General features: G+C 31.9%; 1 protein-coding gene across 1 annotated transcript in view; it reads left to right on the top strand.

Annotated features, from left to right (window-relative positions):
- LOC148277260 (anillin-like) overlaps nt 1-22,766 on the top strand; it is a 96,457-nt gene that overhangs the window by 63,496 nt on the left and 10,195 nt on the right. The window contains exons 8-14 of the mRNA XM_088233136.1: nt 1,718-1,952; nt 3,186-3,336; nt 14,632-14,938; nt 16,325-16,528; nt 18,719-18,892; nt 20,904-20,994; nt 22,498-22,641. Coding sequence (XP_088089262.1) covers nt 1,718-1,952; nt 3,186-3,336; nt 14,632-14,938; nt 16,325-16,528; nt 18,719-18,892; nt 20,904-20,994; nt 22,498-22,641 — 1,306 coding nt within the window. The remainder of the gene's footprint in view (nt 1-1,717; nt 1,953-3,185; nt 3,337-14,631; nt 14,939-16,324; nt 16,529-18,718; nt 18,893-20,903; nt 20,995-22,497; nt 22,642-22,766) is intronic.

The following is a 22,766-nucleotide window of genomic DNA, read 5'->3' as shown; positions in this document are numbered from 1 at the left end:
TAATTCACAATAAGAGCCACATTCAACTAGGCAAAAAGATACCTGAGGTACAAATTAAAATGTGTTTTACACAAAAAGTATACAACTTAAATATGTTTCAGATGTATTTAAAACTAAAATAAATAATTCCTTGTATTGTAATATAATGCTGAGCATTTTAAGCAAAAACATAAGTTTATAATTACCATAATTCCAAGGATTTATTTGAAAAGCGATTCGGTGGATTATTTTACTTTGAAATATTTGTTAGCTAGATAAATTTGACACTTCCTATTGAAACAGATGTATTTTTTACTTGGCCATCTTATTGTGGCATTAATGTTGCGCACATATTAACAGTAGTGGGCTGCCTATAAACCCAAGTGGTTTACTCACCTTTTAAAATGATTAGCATAATATTAGAGTCACGTGCATTGAAGAAATCTTTTTCTCCTGTAAGTCTTTTTGTATTTGAATCTGATTTATTCATTGCGAGATAAAAAAACATCAATTGAAAAGTGTTTTTAATGCGTCTTTTCCTTATTTATAGGTGTATACTATTAAGAAGCATATTAATGTTCTCGTTTCATGCCAAAAGTTGTACTGTAGCATCTCAATGTATTTACGTAATATTATTATGTGGAAAAATAAATTATTATTAACGCATTACAACAGAGATGGTGAATATTTTAGAGAAGGGTACATGACCGTTTAGGCATTTATAGAGCTTATGATTTGTCATTGACTGGTTTATGTGGCCACTTTACACATACCTGTGTTTAAGACATCCACTCTTCCATGTGTTGACTTTTATTTGTTTTGAATCTTGAAGTACATATTTCCGTGTCCTCTAATAAAAACAATAATTTTTTTTAAATTTTTTTTTTTTTTTTAATATATTTTTTTTTTAACAGAGGAATACTAGACTTCTTATTATTTACTCAAATATTTAAATTTTCAGACCATTTCTTTAACGCTGTAAATAGCTTGTGCTGGAAAAATGGAAATCAAGTTGTGGTACAGTTGTATTAAAAAAACTGCTTTTGCAGTTTGGCGGGAATTCAAAAAAAAAAAAAAATGTTTAGAATTTAAAAAAGAAAAAAAAAAAAAAAAAAATTTGCACCTGTTTGGTCCTTGAGTCCACAATACTACCACAGAACCACAACTCGATTCACACTGTACATATTATATTTTATTTATAAGTTGTTTAACACACGTTTCTTAACCTTCAGTAAGAATTCAGTTTTTTTTTTATTTTCATCATTTTTTTTTCTTTATCATTTTTTTTTACTGCACTTTACAAAATTGAATTTTGTGACTTCTGCAGTAAAAGAGCTGAAACATTTATTGATGTGGGCGAGATTCACCTGTCTGAATTATTTCACCTACTTGGCAATGCCAGAAAATATAACTACACAATATAATTAAGCGTCAAGGTTAAAAAAAATAGTTTTACAAGGTGGTTTTACTGTGAAATATTTTGTTGTTTCTGGATTAGCACTTGAGGTGTAAAATTGATCATCTTACCTTCACGTACAGACAATTATGATACGCCGATGCATTTGGTGTGCCAGTGCAGTGCCCTATGCACTACTGGGTGTGGAAAGAAGAATGGTGATGATGATGATATAATATACTAATGTGTTTCGCCTCAATTCAACACAGGACTTTAGTCCCATGGAGTTAGGACTTGTGGATGAATAAATTTATAATTTATAATGTTCATATTAATTTTCAGATGGACGAAAACGAAATGGATCGTATTGAGACTGAGATAAATAATGACGAGGAACCCACTTCCGAGGATAGTCCCCTCATGGGGTCGGGTGACCACCGAGTGGGGCATATGGCCAACACTAATAACAGCAAGAGGGTCCCCCCTCCCGTCTTGCCCCAGGTCCTGCCTGGACGGGGCGGGGGAGAGAGTGAGACGGACGCATCCGTGGTCGGCCAGCAACCCAATAAAAGAAGAAGTTAGTACAGAAAAAAATTCATGGGAATTGCTTACATATTTTTACAAGCACGGTTGATTTTATTGGTGCATTTTTGGTTACATTAGTGCTGTATTTTAAGTTCATCTCGGTCATTTATTACATGAAGGAAAGATGTTTTAAGAAAACTCAGCAATTGTTTAACTCTAAACTTTTTGTAATTTAGTTATTTTTGTACAACTGACTCTCAAAGACTGTTTTTCATTTAAAAAAATATCATTGGATTTTCCGCACATTTTATGCAAAATTGACTCGAGATTCATTATCATAACTAGTGACGGAACAGCCTGTTGTAAACCCTGGCCTCCTCCGGAATCTATCTCCATTCCTCCTCGCACCTGCGGCTTTGCTCCAGTTTGTCAGTCCAATTACTTTCACGTCACTTTCCACACCATCCAGCCATTTTAATTTTAGTCTGCCTCAGCTTTGTCTGCCTTCCGGAGTCGTATTAAGAGGGTACGATCATCATTCATTCTGTGGACATGGCCCAACCATAGTAATCTCATAATTTTTATGGATTGTGAAATGTTGGATTTGCCAAATGCCTCTAATTATTGATTTTATTGTCTCCTTCACACTCCATTTCTGTTTAAAGCACCAAATATCTTCTTACAAATACTTATACCATACTTTCATCTCTTTTGGTCGTAACCCAATATTCAGCACCACATGCAGTGACCAGTCTAAGGAGAATTTTTAAAATAATGGTCTTAGTTTTTCTAGAGAGCAATTAACATCTGTTTGCTGCCGATAGCTATGCTCTAATCTCGGCGCTATAATTGTTATCATTATTGTTATCATTATACCGAAATAACTAACATAACATATTAAGTTAGTTATTTCGGTACTTAAATATTTAGACTTGACACTGTCTGTGGTGTGACCCAACATCAATATGCTGTGCATAATTTATTTGTGACTTTCTTTCTAACATATATTTGGTCTTGGATGCATTTATTTTGAAGCCCATGTCACTTGCAGCCATCTCTAGCTTTAAGAGGTCATCTTTTGATCCAGGGATTAGGCTGATATTAAATGGGTAAAAGTAATTTTGGGTTTGTGTGAGTTTCTGATAGGCACTTGAATTACATATGTAACAAATGACTGAGATACACTGCACTAATACAACGCCTTAGCAACATTACGTAGAGGTAATATTTGTGATATTTTAATTCTTAAAACTTGTTTTGACAAAACGTTTGATTGGCATTTTAGGTTCCACCGACTCCCCGCAGGTCATTTCTGTACTGGAGGATGTAAAACGAATTAGGGCAACTGGCCCCAAGGAAGGCCGACTGTACCCGGGCCTATCGGACATTGAGGCACCGACAACTGAGGATGAATCTAAACAGTCCTGCTTGGCAAGGTGTGCAGACTTTACACTAGAATGCTGTTTCTTTTTCCTGTGTATTTGAACATGAAAATAAAAGAAACATGGTTTTTATCTTTTTTACAACTAGTTTTATAACTAAAATGGTCTTAAAATTAAATTATTTGGATAATTCACAAGGACGCAAATCTTCAATTATCTTATTTTATTAACCTTCACAGCAACGAGACGTTTTGAGGGCATGGACGTGTGATGTCAAAATGAGAGCATGACGTGTGATGTCAAAATGACATGACACCAACTGTGAGCCATTTTGTACGTGCTCATTTATAAACCTGAAAATTATGAATGAAAAATTGTTTTTTAATACACGGTTTTTCAGGGCCAGACCGCGAAACTTCAGAGAAACATCCCTCATGGTAAGCTTTAAAAAAAAATTCTAATAATTTTTTTCCAAAAACTAATTTAAAAAAAAAAAAAAAAATTCTAATCTCAAAATGGAGTAAATCCTTGATTTCTCGGACTGGCAGTCCCTCCACAAATCCCTACCCCTCTTCTACTCAGCCGCTTCCCTTGTCCGCGTCTGGTGCGTATCCCTCGTTGGTCAAATATGTTTTTATCTCAATTTTTTTTTGTATGGGTGGGGTAGGGATTTGCGAAAGGGCTGCTAGTCTGAGAAATTAAAGATGTACTTCATTTTGAGATTATTAAAATAAAAGTTTTTGGAAAAAAAAATATCAGGATTTTTTTTAAAGCTTACTATGAAGCGGTTTCGCGGTCTGGCCCTAAAAACTGTGTATATACCATATCATTAGAATCCTAAAATTCCACTCTAAATATACACTACGTTTTTAACGTTGTTTCCGATTTGTAAAAATAAACCCATTGGATAATTACAAAATACTGCAAAAATTATATTTTCAAAGAACTACATAATTAATTAATGTTGATATTATCCGGGTCTTAATATTCTTTTACAATTTCACATTTCTTAATTTTACTTTAAAAAAATATAGATCTATATATTCGTTCTTCTAAGTGTATAAAAAAGTATTTGCGTTCTTATGATTTGCCTAAGTTTTCAGAGTTGTAAATATTTAACTCACTACTTGAAAATTGTAATCGAATTGTAGTAGGGTGAGGTTTGAACCTTGGACCTCCGATACATGAGTCCGCGACACTAGCCACGGGACCACAATCCAGTTAATTTGATTTGGGTATGTTTAGCTAATGTACTGAACAATTGTCATTCATATTAGGATTAGATTTGCGTCGATTTCTCTATGCGTTTATCACTGCACAAAAAAATAATCAATGAAAAAAATTTTAGATCTCAAATGAAAAAATAATATCAATTTAACTGCGAGTATAGCGTGTGACCACATGAAAACTATTATTCCAATATGTGCAATTGAACAAATGTATACATACATATCTATCTTCTGTGGGATTACAAGCGTGGAATTCATCAGCAGGTTCTTTTTCTAATTTTCTTATCTATTTCAAATATAACCTATGTTATTTCAGTTGACAGGTAAAACTAATTTAGTTTAGATTTGTGGTAGAGCAACATTCTAAAAAATAAGAAAGTTATTATATGTCCATAAAAGTTGATCATGTGAGAAAAAAGTGTCGCAAACGTTTTAAATAATGACATTTAGACTAATTTCACTTTTAAAATAAAGATCTGTCAACTGTGTTAGGTTTTCTCATAATTAATTCTATTATAAATATCTTTTACTTTTAGTCTGAGACCAATTTAGGACACTCAGACGAGGTTATTCTGTTCATTCATGTACTAATATTAAAATCATCAATCAATGCCACTCATTTGGTTTCGCGATAACGTCTCCATTATTATGCAAATGCGTCTCTCGAGACTGACTTATTGTCCGGTGAATATTTAAATAGACTTGATTATAATTCTAAACTGAAAAATCTTGTTTCGCAAGCGACGGAATATACACGGTACATCATGCACCGAGTCACAGTTGCAACCACAGAAAACAATGTATGAATTGCCGTCAATTGAAGAAAAATGCAAACAATATAACTCGAAGACTGGTAGATTTAACGTTTTTGAAATATTTATCGGTGTTGTCAATTATTGTGAAAAATGTTAAGTATGCATTTTGTGAAATGGTTTTCAATTTTGTCCTGTTTTCAAATTTTAATTCGTTTGGTCTTATCGTCATAAGATTCAATAAGCTTACGACTGATTGCAGCTAGATATTATTAAGTATTGTTAGGTTAATGTTAATAATTATAAAGATTTAATTAAAAAACTTTATTTTCATTATCAGATTTGAGTAAAATCCTGAAATATTTTCTTTGCTATCTGCTGTCTTTAAACAGGGTTTGAAAATATCATGTTTATATAAATATTAAAATATCTGAAATATCAAAAAGGATAAAACAGAAATCAGTGACCAATGCTTTCCAAACCCAATTCGAATCAGTATCTCTGGCTTCAGGGTGTCGGTTAAAATATTTAAGGAGGAATATCAGTTTTGCCGCCCTTTTATTACCCAGTCCATCTCCAAGTTTGGACTGAACCTAACCGAAGGATGAAAAGCATCTATCTAGAGCTGCTTTTGTTGCATAATATTCCCATTGCTCCGGGTGAATCCCCATTCTGGTCCACAACACGCACTAAATGAAAATTTATGGTGCCCAGGGAATCTCGGTAAAGTTAAAAACGGGAATATCTCCCATGAACAAAGACCCCTCTTAAATATTAAATATTGATATATCGTCAGCTTACTGCCAGAATTCATTAAGGGACATTGTCAAAACTGATTTAGAAGTCACAATCTACCTATTGCCTATTATATAATCAGTAGGTAGATTGTGACTTTCAATTCAGTTTTGACAAAAATGACACTTAATGACTTCTGGCAGTAAGCCGACTATATATGTATCAGCAGTAAATATCATGATCTATGTCCTTCGAACTCTGGTTTAAAAACAGCAGGGAATTTGCGTTTTTTTTTAAAATTTAGGTATTTGCTCGGCCGTCGCAGTATCGAGCGGTTAGGTTAATTTGTTTTTGCCATTACAATAAAACATTTATGCTTAGTATACTGTAGGATTATACATTCCTTATTTTTATGGACGTTTTATATAAAATATAATATTTAGTCTTGCCAGAAGGTGCGAAATGTTTCTTAATTACATTATTTATTGTAGGATAGCGCTTAGATTTAAATAAGAGTTAAAGTAATTTAACTTGCACATACATTTCTAGTAAGATGACTTTTCGTCATTACTTTCGATGTCAGCATTTGACCGATTATTTTTTTAATGCCGTCTTTCTTTACAGATACTCCAAATCGACTTGCCTAGTCAAGTTTGATTAAAAATCTACTTAAATTAACAACACAAATGATTTTTAATAATTCTCCCATTTCTTCCAGCAAAGAGTAAATTGTTTTTCATACAATATTTATATTTTTCAGCATTATTTTTTGTTTCTTGGATATTTATTTTTATAACTGTTAAAAATGTATTTGTATCTCTTTAAAGTAAAACTTTTTTACTAATTATTAAAGATAATTCAGATTGTGGATATTATCTGGATTAAAAGATGATTCGCATGTAAAATTTAACTTCTGGTTGTATGATCATGAATGATTTTTATATCGATCAAATAAGTTTTTGTAATTTTTAATTCAGTCACTATTTTCATATTATAATAATATTTATCATATTTGAAAATACAGTAAAACTCAAATTATCCGGATTATGAGTGTCAGATTGAATTGCTTTTGAAGTAATACAGCGAATTGGAATCACATTAAAAACTTACTTAAAAGCAAAATTAACTGTGCACAAGGGAAATATCATATACTACGAAATACGTGAAATAGATTAAGGAGAAATAAAGGTATTTTCAAAATCAATATGGAATATTGTGTAGAAATGTTTTCATACATAATTTTAAAAATAATATTACTAAAAAATATGTCTTTACAAAAGTGTGTCATGTTTGGCCTTGACAATTGTGATGTCAAGATTCGCGGTGATGTTTTATTAAAGGAGGATGGGCGCCAATGTACGGAACCTGGTACCGGCACCAATCGAAATGAATGATATATCGTTGGAAAGGTATTTTTGCCTAGAATAAGAATAGCCATGGTGCTAGTTCTTATTCACTGTCCGATCGGAGTAATCCTACCTTGAAAAGTTATTAATTCGGGTATATGCCCGGACTTTTTAAAGCCATTAGGGGAGCTGTAGCCTACACAAAAAGGCTCCTTTGATTTTTTTTTAGTTTAAATTCTACGTAAAAATCATAAACATCCGTCAAGTTGAAATAGAGATATCATTTTTAAAAATTCTATTGTTAAAAATCCAGTATCTTCTGTAGAGGATATTTTAAAACGGACAAGTTATATGGGTTTGTCGTTGTAGTATATTTTTGTTCACTTGAAAACAGATATTCAACGATGTATGACTCATCTTGATTGGACATGGGTACCAAATCGGTACTAAATGCCCATCATCCTTTAAGCGGTCACAAAGTTTAAAAATTAAATCGAATGGTGACGTGCACTGCCAATGCAATGAACCATTTTTGTGGGAATTTAAAATCCTAAATCTAAAAATATTTTTCGTGTTATTAATAAATACAAAAAAAAATAACGCTCGATAGTATTTCATAGACTCTTTATTAATTTAAAATTGTAGAAAAAAGGTGATATTTCCCTATCAAATGAAAATTAAAAACTTATTAAATTTTTATTTCCTGATATCGATCTGGATTTTTGGCTATCCGGATAACTGGAGTTCGAATAAACGAAGTTCTACTGTATATGCTTATGATATAAATTTACATCAATATTAATCAAAATGTATCTAAGAGTCTACTTCTTTTGAATTCATGTAATTCAAAATAATTTAAGGTACACGGTAAAAATAGGGTCATTAACAAATAATGAATTTTACAGGAGAGTAAAAATAAAAATAAAAACTTGATTAGTTTGTATTTAATAAAAACATTTTTTTTGTACAATCGTAGTAAAAAAGTAACAAAATGTCTACTTTAAAATAAATTAAAAAACTGCTTCCTTGAACATAAAAAAAACTAACTTATTTCAACAATTATTACAGTTTTGACTGCTGTTTTGCTAGCCGTGATTTCATATTTTTTCCAACAATTTATCAGACACGGTGCCGCAGTTTGTTAGTTTTGAATATTTAATACCAAAAAATGCTATGAGCCCGTTTTTGCCGTGTACTCTTCATTTGAGATTAGTTATTTTATCATTTTTACTTTGATTAAAAATGCATTAAAAACAAAATAATTATGTCAAATATGTTTCCATTTCAATTCATATCTCTGGATATTTTTTGCAATCAAATGTATAACGATAGGTTTTTAATTAAGGTCATTTTTTGTTTTACAATCTATGGTTAAAAATATTTTTATACTTTGAAAAAGTAGCTGAGTTAAGAAAATGTATTGTAATTTATTGCAATGTTGAGTTTTTGAGGCATATTAATGAAATAAACCTAACCTGATAAGAAAGTACATTTTCTTAGATGTTTTAAATCTAAAAGCATATTTTCGCATACATATCAATAAAATCTTTCAGTAAATGTATATATTACATAGAATTTATGATTTTTGATAAGGGATGATTGATATATGGATTTATTTTTCAATTTGGTAATTTAACGCCACCCGAGATCATTTAAAATAAGTTTTCTTAAACATACTTACAATACCGAGTTGCACAGTAGACTCTTGATAATCCGACAGGTGTGGAACCGAAGGGGTGTCTGATTTTCAAAAGTGAATATATTATCTCTCATAACACAAGAAAACTGATGTTATTCTGCATACTGTACTACCATAGATTCTGTAGTACTGTACTCTGTACTTATAGTACTGTAAAGCAGTTTCGAATACTATACTAGGCGTACAAACAGTTATGTGTACGCAAACGGAAAAGGTTTTGTTTATTACTGTACCCTAAGAGTAATAACATGTGCGCTACCCCTTATAGAGCCACCCGAACGCACAAAAATTAGCTACAGTCTTCACAGTTGAAGTTCAGATTTGCATTGTCATTACATTTAAATATATGTATTTATTTCCTTAAAAGTTATGTAACCGAATATACTGCAATTGACCATTGTCAATTTTTTATTCTTGTAATAAGGACATTTCCATTTTATTTATGAACAAAGCCAAGCACAGTGGCAAAAGTATCCGTTACACATCTGTCGTCAAACCAAAGAATAATATTTGCCAGTATAGTTAAAATGTAGTTTATCAACATTTTGCAATACTTTTGTTCTATGCCAAAGAGCAAAACGGCGTCTATAAGCGGTAGCGCGCGCACTATTACTCCGAGCCTCTGACAGTTTATATGCCTATGATTTAAATGGTTTATTTTATTAATTACACCAAAAACATGTGCTATAAATAAATAAAATAAACAATAATTGTGTTGTACTTAAGTATTTTTGTATCTGTGATATTTCTTTGTAAATACATATTAAAGTAAAGATACTCTTGATTTTATATGTGCTGTTTCATTTCCCTTTTTATTTCAGCTGAAATGCCAGAGAATACCAATAAACCTTAAATATTTTTGGATTTTTTTTCCTTCTTTTACCTGTTGCATTAGGCCCTGGATTTGTACTTCAATTAATGAGTCAAAATTGGTAATTGAAAAAAATAGCTTGGTTACATATGGAAAAAAAATGTTTCGAGTAAAAAAAGTTCTTGTGAAAGATAATAATATAGTTTGGAATATTGAACTTGGAGATAATTGGTCAAAAGCTCTTGAGCTGAATGCAATTGAGATGCAATCTCTTAGACGAGTTGTTATTGAAGGGTGAAAGCAGAGCGGATGCGATTGTGCTGCAATATTTTAAATGAGTTTTTAAAGGGCAAAGCAGAGTAAATGCGATTGAGAAGCAATCTCATATATAAGTTGCCTTTGAAGGGTGAAAGCAAAGTGAATGTGATTAAGATGCAATCTCTTAGATGAGTCATTGCAGGGCAAAAGCAGAATGAATGTGACTGAGATGCAATCTCTTACATGAGTTGTTAAATGGCAAAAGAAATTAACGCAATTGAGATGCAATCTCTTAGATTAGTTGCATTTAAAGGGTGAAGCAGAGTGAATGTGACTGAGCCACAATCTTTAAAGTGAGTCATTAAAGGGCAAACAGAGTGAATGCGATTGAGAAGAAATCTTTTAGATAAGTTGCCTTTGAAGGGTGAAAGCATTCATTAAAGGGCAGAGCAGAGTAAAATGCATTGAGGAGCAATCTTTTAGACGGGGGTTATTGAAGGACAAAAACAAAGTAAATAAGGTTGACGTGCAATTTATTGGATGAATGTGAAGGAAATCAATGTATGACAGGGTTGTAAAAGAGAATGTGAGCCTGCGACAGATGATTTATATTGCGACGCTTCCATAAAAGCATGTGCATCTCTTATATAAACAAAGGACACGGCAACATTTTTGTTTAATGAATTTTAAGTATTTTTAAAAATTATCTTAACAAATGTTTGTTATTGTTTTCTGGCATTTCAACATTAATTAAAATACGCAAAACTGTAAGTATATAACAGCAAGCAAGTATCAAGAACAACATCAACCACAAGAAAACAGAAAACACAATTTTATTCAACAACCCGAAGATTGCAGAAATTACAGATTGCGTTTATGATTTTAAACCTTATTACAATCTTTTGTTTAAAAATGTATCAACAGACCATTATCAATAAACTTTTTTTTGGTTCTAAAATAGGTTTATTTGTCTCTGATTCAAAGATGTCAGTCATAGGTTAGTAAACATTTATGTTACTCGGAAAATATAATGCTTTAAAAAAAATCAAACCAAATATGTGGATATTAAAATCACCCATTACTATTTATGTAAATTTGTACATTTTATTTTTATTGTATCTATTCAATAAATGAATACAGATTAACAAAGTTTTGAGATTTTATAATGTGTTTGATCCAATTTCTGGGAAATGATTTTAAAAATGTACGGTTAAAAAATGTAAAAACAGACAGCATTAAATAAAAAAGAGCCAATTGATATTTTTCATTAGGTAACCCTGGCCCATGGGACGTTTTGATCATACCAAAATTCATTCATAAACTCAAAACATTGAATGATTTATTGAAGTTTTTTTTCCCCTTTATTATTAACATCAAAAGATACTGAGTCGTATTCAACATAGTCATATAGCTTTTAACTAAGAACCACGGTGCGTTTCAGTATAAACCTTTAACATGGCAATCGATAAACAAAATGGTAAATTTTTAATTTATTCTCCCTCTTTCTGCGCAAGTCAAAAGAGTTTTTTTATAATAGAATTTTTTCTTAGTCCTTTTAAACGAACATTGCTCTATCATAATTTTTAAAAAAATAATTCAATAAAACCCTGTTTGTATACAAATAACTATATACTTCCCGTATGTATTTTAGGCGATGTCCGTTTTTTGGGAGAAATAAAAAGATCTGTTAATTCACAGAAATCGACAGTGTCACATAAAAATGACATCTGATATTTTTCATTATGATTTAAAGAAAAAAACTTATAAACAGATAAAATAAATTACAAACATGTAAACAAACTTATCTTTATTCGAAAGCAATGCGGATTGCAACTTTTTCACCGAGCCGGCGTCAAATTCTTACTGGTCAATATTCAAATTGACAGTCACGGGCTATGCGACATCACTATTTTCAATGTGCGAGTGGAAAAGATAGCTATACTATTCTAGTTGTACGTTCTTCTTTATCGCTTTAGCCACAATGTTACATCTAGTTTGTGTTAATAATTATCAAAGATTTGTAGTTGTCACTTACAGACATAAACACTGTAAGGGTTAAATAGGATTTTTACAGAAATAGGAAAAATTGCCAATGTCTGACATAAACCAATAAAATATTTATGAACATACCTATACCAATGAGTAATGATTTAAAAGGAAAAGGATTAATTATACATGAATCAAAATTAGTGAATGAAGCAGCCAAATTAATTACATTTAAGATTAAAAATCACATAACTGAGTTCTGTTACTGGCAACACATTATCTCACTATGTGATTTATTGGCAAGTGGACATTGGATTGTTTCAATCAATCAGTGTCGAATTTTAGTATGGTAGCCAGCATTAAATATCAGGGAAACGGCCAAACTTGCCATATGATAACATGCCGTTTGGTCATGTATGGTATGGAGGATATGTAAGGCCAAATTATGAAGGGCAATAAATTTCATTTAAATTATCTGAGACATTGATCAAGACAAGACCAAGTAAAGTAGCATCGACATACACGGGAAATAGCAAATTAAATGGGTCAGGTTTAGCGAATCCTTTACGTCTTTTAAAATATCATCCGTGGAATTAGAAACCAAATTAATATTTGTAATGATGTATTTCGTCAGTTGATACCTTTTTATTAAATGCTACCTGTTTTACATTGATTGCTAATAATGTTTAAAAAAATATTCATCGATACTTTCCACGCATTATCCTGTAAGATAAGTGTACTAAAAAAGAACAATATTTGATGGGCTTCCTTGTATAAAAATTAATTTATGAATTTGAAAAATGAAATTGGTCACTATTCAACATTCAACTAGAACTAGCATTAAAATGATCCGGGGTCTACAGTACTCTATAGTTAAGATAATTGTACCAGCAGAGATTTACAGACAAAGAAGTGATAATGGAATGTACAAAACACTTACAACTCTACCAGTTCGAGTATTATTGTGCCTTTGCTTTTATTATTTTTAGAACAATTGAATAGTAATCATTTCAAAATTCCTCTCAAACATAACCGTAATACACGCTTCACGTATAATGATGATTTAGTAGTACCAAAAATAAGTAATAAATATTGTAATAGAACTCTTAATTATTTAGTACCTAGCATTTTGAAATTATTTCCAAAAAAACAGAAATTTAACACAATGTAACAAGAGCAAAATAAGAGAGTGGCTCGATCAAAAGTTCATATATGAATAGTTATTAAACTAGCTTATGTGTTAATTTTTAAAAATATATTTTCTTTCTTGTATTTAAAAAAAAATAATTTCTTTCTATCTATATTACTGATTTTTCCGGCTGTTAATTATATCTGTAAATTCATTGATTTTATAAGTTTAGGTAGTATTATAAAAGTTAGTATTAATATAAATCTCCACTAACAAGCCACTTTCTGTGGCTTAGTGGGATTTTAGTTACCCGTAAAAATAATTTAAATGGTAAAAGTGTAAAAATGTAAATATTTTTTTTTTTATATATATTGTACCTTAATTTTATTAAAATATAACAACAACAAAATACTTGAAAAATCGTAAAAAGATTACCATACCCCTTTATGAATATTTGGTACGACATCACTTGAGATTTAAATTTTTAAAATTGCATTGTTAAATAAAAATAATAAATGTAAAATCAATCTGCAATAAAAAACATGTATTGTAAAATATTTTTGTGTCTCTCTTCAGTATGTACAATCTTAGATTATAATATTATGTAATATCATATAAATATAAAAATGTGTATAAATTGTACTGCTAATATTTAAATATTATATTCCAATATTATGTAATATCCAAGAAACATAAAAATGTGTATAAATTGTACTGCTAATATTGAAATATTATGCTTCAGTTATTATTATTATTATGGATAACTTATGTAGCGCCATTTTCGTAATAAAATACCTCAAGGGCACAAGTTATGATTCATATTATCTTCTTTTCTTCTTTCCATTTCTTTCCACCTTTTTTAAAAATTTAATTGGCTTAGGCCGTATATATATAATAAATAAATAATATTAGTGACTAGTGTAATTCTAAGTTGGCATAAGTCCTGACAATGAGGTAGTAACCTCATTTAAATTAAAGTGGTTTATACAATTTTATAAAGAAAAAGGGTAAAACGTCACATTATAATGTTAAAATATTTCAGCATTAAAAAAATTATAAATATTTTTTTACTTAAAGAAATGTCCTAAAAAATAAAAACTGAGAAAATATATTGAAAAAAACAGCAAGGAAAGAGGAAAATAAAAGATGATTTTTTACAAGAATTTTTTTTTTGTACGAGTATGCTCATTACTGTTATGATTTTTACCCTAAACACTTTTTTGTATCTTCCTCCATGAATGCTACAAATAAAGAAGTTGTGCTGCATTTAGAATACAAAATATGTTTTTGTTAGTTTAGTCGAAAATTCTGATTTTGAAGTTTCCGTAGAGGACATGTCTTAAAAATTGTTTTATTCAAAATGAAATGTGGAACACTCAATAATATACTTTATTTTCTAAACAGTTTGAACACGAGCACAGATTCTTGCGCTAACGAGCACGTGGAGAACGACTGGGGCAATACGTCTTTCACCCGCGATATCCTCAAGGCTGTCGGAGTCAAGAAAACCAACGAGTCTGCTCTGTCTAAGGCCAGGAAGGCCGTCAGGGCCAAACGGCGGTCACGAGAACCGGCTGTGATGAAGCACAAGGACGGCTCGTACGACTCTTCGAGTGACGGAGAGAATAACGAGGATCTGGATGATCTTTTGGATGAGGTTTTGGATGCTGATGATGACACGGAAGGTCCCACGCCACCAAAGCAGAACAAGGTATTTTTACTCGATTGGGCGGGTAGTGCAATATTCAACCTGCCATATAACCAGTACAAAGTATAAAGTAATTTTGAAAAAAAATAACAACATAATTCCTATAAAAATTGAACGGATATAAAAATTATAAAACAAATAAATTTCAAGATAAAAAAAAGGATTTAAAGATAACGAGAGTAAAAGTGATGTAGTATAAGTAATTTAAATTCAAAATGATGTCACTTAAGCGTCCTGCTCCAATGTTGCCACAACCTCGATTCCCAGCAGTGTTATTATTATGGATAACTTATATAGCGCCATTTTCATAATATAATACCTCAAGGGCACTTTACCAAGTGATTCTATAAATAAATAAATTTTATTGAAACTTTTAAATTTGTAGTTTAGGTAAAATAATTTATTTTGTTATCACATGCTACGGATTTATTCAAATGATTTATAGAACAAGTGGATTTTAAGTTTTTTCCGAAACATCACTTCACTCTCACAGTTTCGCACCTCTGCTGGGAGAGCATTCCATGCCATAGGGCCTGCGACCACAAATGCGCGTTCACCGAATTTAGCGCGCTATTTGCATAGAGGTATGATAACTTTTCCTCTCGCCGTAGACGTAGCCGATCTAAGCGTAAGACGCCTGTCAGCTAGTTCACCTGGAATGCATAGCTCCCTTAGATACTCCGGAGCAGAGTTGTGGAGCGACTTATTATTATTATTATTATTATTTATTTATTAATGGACATTGTCCATGTATACAATTTAAAGGGTTTAAATATTACAATAAAAGAATAGTTTAAAACATAAAAAAAGAAAAGAAGCATTGACAAACATAAGGGACATCAAGACTTATACATAAGCCAACAGAGTTTGTATTCCACCCTCCGTGGAAAACATAGTCAGTGTAATTCCTGAAGTAGTGGAGTGATATGACTGAACTGATTCCGAAAATAAGTCTTGCTCTCCACCAATTGGCTGATTATAATATTTGGGCTTTTGACCTGCCCTTTTCTGAGACCTACTATACGGTGTTGCAGCTGTCCATCGCAGTGAGGAAGTCTAGCAGCAGCAAACATCCCACTCGCGCTACAATGTCGGGAAACGGCTCTATAACCATTGTTGTAGCATGCTTCCTATTCCTAACACTTTGTTAGTTGTATTTACACCACAACTCACTGGTGTATTGCTGCGTGCATAGCACCTGAAACAACCCGTTCTTCACCTCCATGGAACATTGATAGCATCTTCGTGCTAGCATATTAGCTTATGTACAATAAGAAAGAAAAAAAAACTGTTTTTTTTTTACAAAGCATTACATTTACAAGAGTTCCATCATTGATCAAATAATTTTTTAAAACTTACTCCTTTATTGAAATTTTTAATATTTTTCAGAATGTAAACCCGACTCTTCCATCTAACAGTTTCCACTATAAAAAAACTGCGGAAATAGTGACAAATCAGGACTGTGACAGGTTTAAGTCTCCCCTTAAGACGCCCCCTAAGAGCATCTATCAGAGAGATGTGTATGAAGAAGAAATCGAGAGAAGTAAACCTTTGGTTCATACTGTCAGTTTCTACAGAAGACAGCAAAGTCAGGTATGGTTTGCTTATAAAATATTTTTTTAAATACTGCCCTGCTAAAGCTGAAAGTTGTATCTCGTAAATTGCAAATTTTACAGGACATTATTGTTTAATGTTGCTGCTGTTTTGTGCCAATCTGAATGTTTTTTTTTTGTCTATTATATTTTTTTTTTACAAGAGAGTATCTCATATTTGAGAAGCAGAAATGACTTGTTGGCTTAGGACCTTACTTATTAGATTTCCATATACCAGGTTTATACCCGATTTAACTATTTATAACCGATATAAAAAAGCTTACTTATAAAAATATTTATTACCTGGAATAACAATTCACAGGTTATTTCATGCTTCATTTTTTTAAATAGTCAACACTGATATGTGGACGTGCGCAGTAACTTTTATAACAACACAAACAAACGTCAAAGTCTACTGTCAGCGTAATGGAGAACATGGAGAAAACGATCTTACCAAAGAAATAACATGCCTCATATTTTTTTAAGAAAAACGATATTTCATTTTAAATTCTCTCTCCGAATAATCCTTAAAAGGGTCGGCTCTTTTTTAAAATACTTGGACTTGGAAATTGTTTAAAATTCCAAACTTTCAAAATGTTCCTTCTTTTAAAAAACACACAGTATCCTGGATTCAAACTAAAGAAATGAACTTTTTTTTTCTATGATATATTTTGTTGCCCTTTTTTATGTTTTTTTAAAAATATTTTTTATTTCCTTTTTTAATTACTATAAAAAAAAATACCAAATAATCTTTTATTGAATATTTTATTTTCTCTTTCTTATGTTACACAAAAATATTATAACTGTCTATTATTTATTATAGGAGAAAAAATTCATTAACATTTTCTTGTATGCCATGCCTTTGTGGGATTTTTTTGTTTACTTTTAATATGTATTTCATTGCTATGTAATTATGCTTTATTTTTTTAATACTCTGTTTAAAACCTCTTATGTATATTGTAAAAAACAACAAAAAAAAAAATTAATAAAAAAAAAAAGAAAAAAAAAAGGTAAACTATCCATTTTGATTACCGAAAAATATGACTTGACAGATCACATGCTTATTCCAGTGTTATACCACATAATTGCAGGTATAAGTTTCTATAGTCGCTATTCCTGATTTAAACCGAGTTTAACTATGTGAGGTTTATAAGTAATACTTTTTGCTATACCATCATTATTCTACCAATATTCTCAAGCTTAACTTTATACCCGATTTAACAAGTAAGGCCCCTAGTAAATATGTAAAGCTATTAAATGTTTATTACAACAAAAAAACGCAAAGATAATTTTTTCAGATATGAATTTTAGGCTGACCAGGGCAGCATAATAAATAGACACGTTATTCCTATACTAGTTACATCTAAGGTTGAGCAAATATTGCATTGCCCTAAAAAAATAGATGATGTAACTTTAATTTATTTCACAAAGAAGAAAAAATAAAAGAATTTAAGATGAATAAGTCACTCAGATCACATGAATGAGACACAAGTCATGGTCAAAATAGCTTTGTCTTCAAATGTGTCAAAAATTACAATAATCTCCCCAATGAACTAAAAACTATTAAAACTAATATATCAATAAATAAATTGAAAGTAAATTTTAAAAACAATTTTGAACCCGTGTAAGAACAGCATTCTATTTTAATTAGTATTACTATATTATTCTTTTCGGTTTTTCTTTTTATATTGTATAAGTTTTTTTTCTCATGTACCTACTTGTATATTCGAAATTATATAAATTCTAATAAACAAATAACCACAACAGTGTGAGTCCAAGCCCAAGAGCTTGTCTCTTTTTTCGGAGATTTACAGTTATAACATTTACTAGATGTATAAAAGTAGATTTGTATTAGAATGAAAAATAAAACATGTATAATTTATGTAAATATATAGATTATTAAAAAAATAGTAAAAAAATCTCAACAGAGATGAAGAACACTTAGGAGAAGGAAATATGGAAGTCTAGGTATTTACAGGGAGGGCTGATGACCATGTCTTTCTCGGCTTTCTTTGTTTTTGGCATCCATCAACATTTGCTTCCTAAATCCTTTTAGCCGTTCCATTGCTGTCCATTCGCTCTACATGTCCAAACCAACACAGCATTCCTTTCTTGAATTTGTCGACAATGCTGGGCTCAGTCCTATATAATGAACGAATTTCATTTTTGACAATATTTTGTTTTATCAAAGGGTTCACCGCAGTCTGCTACTCCCGTCCGTATAGTTCGCAACGAAGAGTCACAGAAGCCAGCCAAGGTGGCCGGGGACGAGGAGAAGAAGAAGCGGGATGAGAAGGCGGATGCCCGGCAGAGAGTCAAGGAACTTCTAGAAGATGTAGCAAAACAAAATACCGTAATCTCCCAGGTATACTAAAGTTACAAAAGAATCACACATTTTCTATTAATTTTTCTCCGATCTTTTAATTTTTACTCTTAAAAGACTGTGCTGAAAAATCCCTCTGCAAATGGTGCTGTGACATCGCGTTACATTAACCAAATATTTTTATTTTATTTATGTTTTTAAATGAATTAAACAATAATTTAACATATTTAAATTTATTTCAACAGAGAGGGAAAGAGTTTTCGTGAAGAAATTTGGAAGTCTAGGCATTTACAGGGCTTATGACCTGTCATTGGCTGGTTTAAGTGGCCACTTTACACACTGTGTAACATTCACCATTCTGCCCATGTTTGAACATCCACATTTCCTCAACTCTTCCATCTGTTGACTTTTGTGAAGTGAAAGAGCTGAAACCTTTATCACGTGGGTGAGATTCATCCGGCTGAACCAAATCAAACTCTTTCCCTCTCTGTTGAAACAAATTTAAATATGAACAACTCCCTAGGGAGGAAATCCAGCCAGTCTGCAAGCATTTGGACATAATCAAACATTGTTGAATAATTTAACATATTTATATACTGCTTAAGAATCTATTTTCCATAATTTGTAATAATAAAAAATGTTATAATTTAGGTCTCTTATAGCAAAATATGACATCATTATTTAAAAATATGATAAATGCTGTACCTTAAAGGATAAATCATGGGAGTCACATTGAATGAAATGTTCAGCAAACAAGATTTTGCAATTGTGCTATTTCCAAAACATCATATCAAAGCTTTTGAACTAAATGAGATAATTTCAACTTTTAAAGAACTTAATTCAACAACTTAGAACTTTGAATGTAGTGGTCAGCGCGTTTGCCTGCCATGCACGAGGTCTCAGTTTCGATTCTCGACATGGTTGATACGAAATATTTATTGAATAATGTGTTTTTACACTTGAATATTTCATAATCCCTGGACTGGCTCTTGAAGAGTAAGACTGATCATCTTATTCTTATTCTTAGTGGCGGGGGTCAGTGCTACGCAAGCTCCTGACATCACTGTGACTTGTGAAGATCTATCGTGACGGGTCCCCGTGAATAGTTCTCGCCCTCCAAGCCCAGGTCTATAAAGAGCCTGGCTACTGTGTGGAAGGCGAGATATTACATTTTCCTAAATCTCCCCCTCCAAGCCCAGATTCGTAAAGTATTGGACTATTAGATAGGGGGTGAGCTCTTTAACATCCTCAGGTTATACCAGTGGTCTCCCAAGGTTGAGGCTCCTTTTATGTGTCCTTAACGTCTGATCGAGGTACACTGTATTTGATGTACATCAGCGCTGGTATTCCGAACGCAATTATAGCGCAGTACAGCGCGTTTTGACATACTAAATATGCGTTATAGCGCGCTGTAAGTGCGTTCAGAATACCAGCCCAGTAACTCAATCACTAAGAACTATCGACGTGCTTAAAAACATGCTAAGCATTTAAGCGATCACAATGAATAATAATGAACATGCTTAAATTATCGCAGTCATAAGTCAAAGCGTGTGTAATCTCTAAGTCGACGCGCGCGTCAGTTTGTTTTTTGTTTTCCTCGTAAATAAATACAGTTCACTGGCAAAAAATCAGCATTTACTATAAAAGATAATACAATATATTGCATTTGCAAAATAGTAAGGAGTATCTAATACAAAAAAGTGAAAGTTAAATTACAATTACTATGGCGAATGCTTTTCTTGACATTTGGCTTGCCAACCGCTGGCTAAATGCAATAAATAGCATGATTAATAATAAATAAATAAAAATAGAAGTTTTGAATTATTTTCCATATTTACACCGGTAAAATTCAAATATCACGCAAATATTTTGTCATGTAATATTAGGTGTTCACGGATGTTGCATTGTGATCGCGAACATAATAAGCAACCATGGTGAGAAGTTGTTATCACGTCGCTTATTAGCACGTCGATAGTTATTTGTGATTGAGCTACTGGTGCGGATAAGGGCATGAAGATGAACTTACTTTTAATACCTGTTTTTAATATTTTAGGCCAGCCAAGCTTTGAACCTGTGTGCTTCCACTATTGAGTTTAGCGGCTCCACCGAGCAGGCAGAAGGGGAACGTCTTCTGTTACTCGCAAGTAAGAGCACAACTTATACAAAATAAACATACATGCATCATATGGTACGATATTTCTAAGAGGTGGCCTAATAGTTCTACTTTACCTTTTCATGCCTGAACGTAAAAAATTTCTGCGATTTCCTGAGGGGAATACCAGGAATACTCCAGCTAAAATGCTATAAATACTACTTAACTTTTAAAAGACTGTGGTAAATAATTCCTTTGGTGCGTATCGCTTTTTTGGTCAAATGCATTTTTTATCCATTTTTTTTTTAAGGGCAAGGGTAGGGGTTTTGTGGAAGGGATGCTAGTCCGAGAAATAAAAGATTCACTTTAATTTCAAACTATAAAAAAAAAAAAAAAGAAAATAAAAAAAAATAAAAAAATTATTATAGAATTTTTTTTAAAGTTTGCCATGTGGAATGTTCCTCTGAAGTTCGCGATCTGACCCTGGAACACAGTGTATATCAAATATTGATATAAATGAGTAATTAGTTTCCTGAAGAAATATCGTGTATGGATAAATTGCGATTTGAACAGGATAAAATACAGCATATTATTTTAGAAGAGACAGCAGTATACAGCGACTCATGTCCTGGTAAATACTTGATTTATAAATAGTATAGTCTTTTATTTTAATGTGGCTTCCAAATATTAAACCAATCTGCCTATAGTTTAGACCTGGTCCTATTAAATTATTATTTATTCCCAAATTAAAAAAAAAAAACTGCAACTAAAGAAATTCACAAATGATGGAGACGTCAAGTCTGCAATTTTAGCCTATTTTCAAGACGAAACATTTTTTAAATGGATTTGATTTGGTTCTCCTTCTGCATTGTCATTAAGACGATGGTAGGTCAAGCACGAAGCGCAAAGTCTATTCGAAAATGGATCAAATGTTCGAGACAACTGGCGGTTATTTAGTAAGGAAAAATCCACAACAATTGTCTCGCGAGAAAAGCCAAGGCTTAAACAACAAGAGGACCACTTTACGAAGAATTTAAAACCTCGATTTACATCTAAAAGCCTATAAAATTCAGCTAACGCAAGAGTTGAAGCCGAACGATACCGATCGTCGACCGTTTTAAGGAGATGTTCCCGGGAAACTCATTTCACGAGGAGGAGACATTGAGTGGCCCCCGCGGAGCCCGGATATCAGCCCGTGTGATTATTTTTTGTGGGGGTGATTATTTTTTGTGGGGACTTAAAATCAAGAGTCTATGAAGACAATCCAACAACAATAAATCAGTTGAAACAAAACATTGTACGGGAAATTAACGCCATCCCACGGGTAGCTTGTTAACGTGCTTTTGAAAATTTGCAAATCCGCCTTAAAAAATTTCAACAAGCTGGTGGAACTCACTTGAACAGTATAATTTTTAAAACTTAGAAATTAAAATTTCCAATTATTGTAGTTTCTGAAATTAAAACATTTATAAATTCTACAATTATTTATTTTTTGTTGATTAAAACGGTATGCAGTTAAGGCCCACCCTGTACCAAACTTTTCTTGTATTCTCAGCTCATCGTCGACAAGCTTGTCTCCATGAAGTGCAGAGGATCCAAGTGGAAGGAGTGCCGGCCAACACTTCTCCCGCCATCACACTGACCATGCAGGACTTGGTTCTCCCTCTCAGGAGAGACTATGTCAGACATCTCAATGCTGGTAAGTTTTTTTTCTTCATATAATGTGTTTCTTGGTGTTACTTTTGATACAAAATTAACTTTTCACATCACTATTACATATTTTTCAATAAGTCCATGCGAATACAAGTTTTTTTTTGTTTTCTG

This window comes from Micrasema longulum, unplaced genomic scaffold (assembly GCF_059751315.1).
Source record: "Micrasema longulum isolate JH-2025_06_02 unplaced genomic scaffold, ASM5975131v1 h1tg001060l, whole genome shotgun sequence".
NCBI lineage: Eukaryota > Metazoa > Arthropoda > Insecta > Trichoptera > Brachycentridae > Micrasema > Micrasema longulum.
Note: the sequence above shows the minus strand (reverse complement) of the source record. Positions and strands in the feature narration are given on the sequence as shown.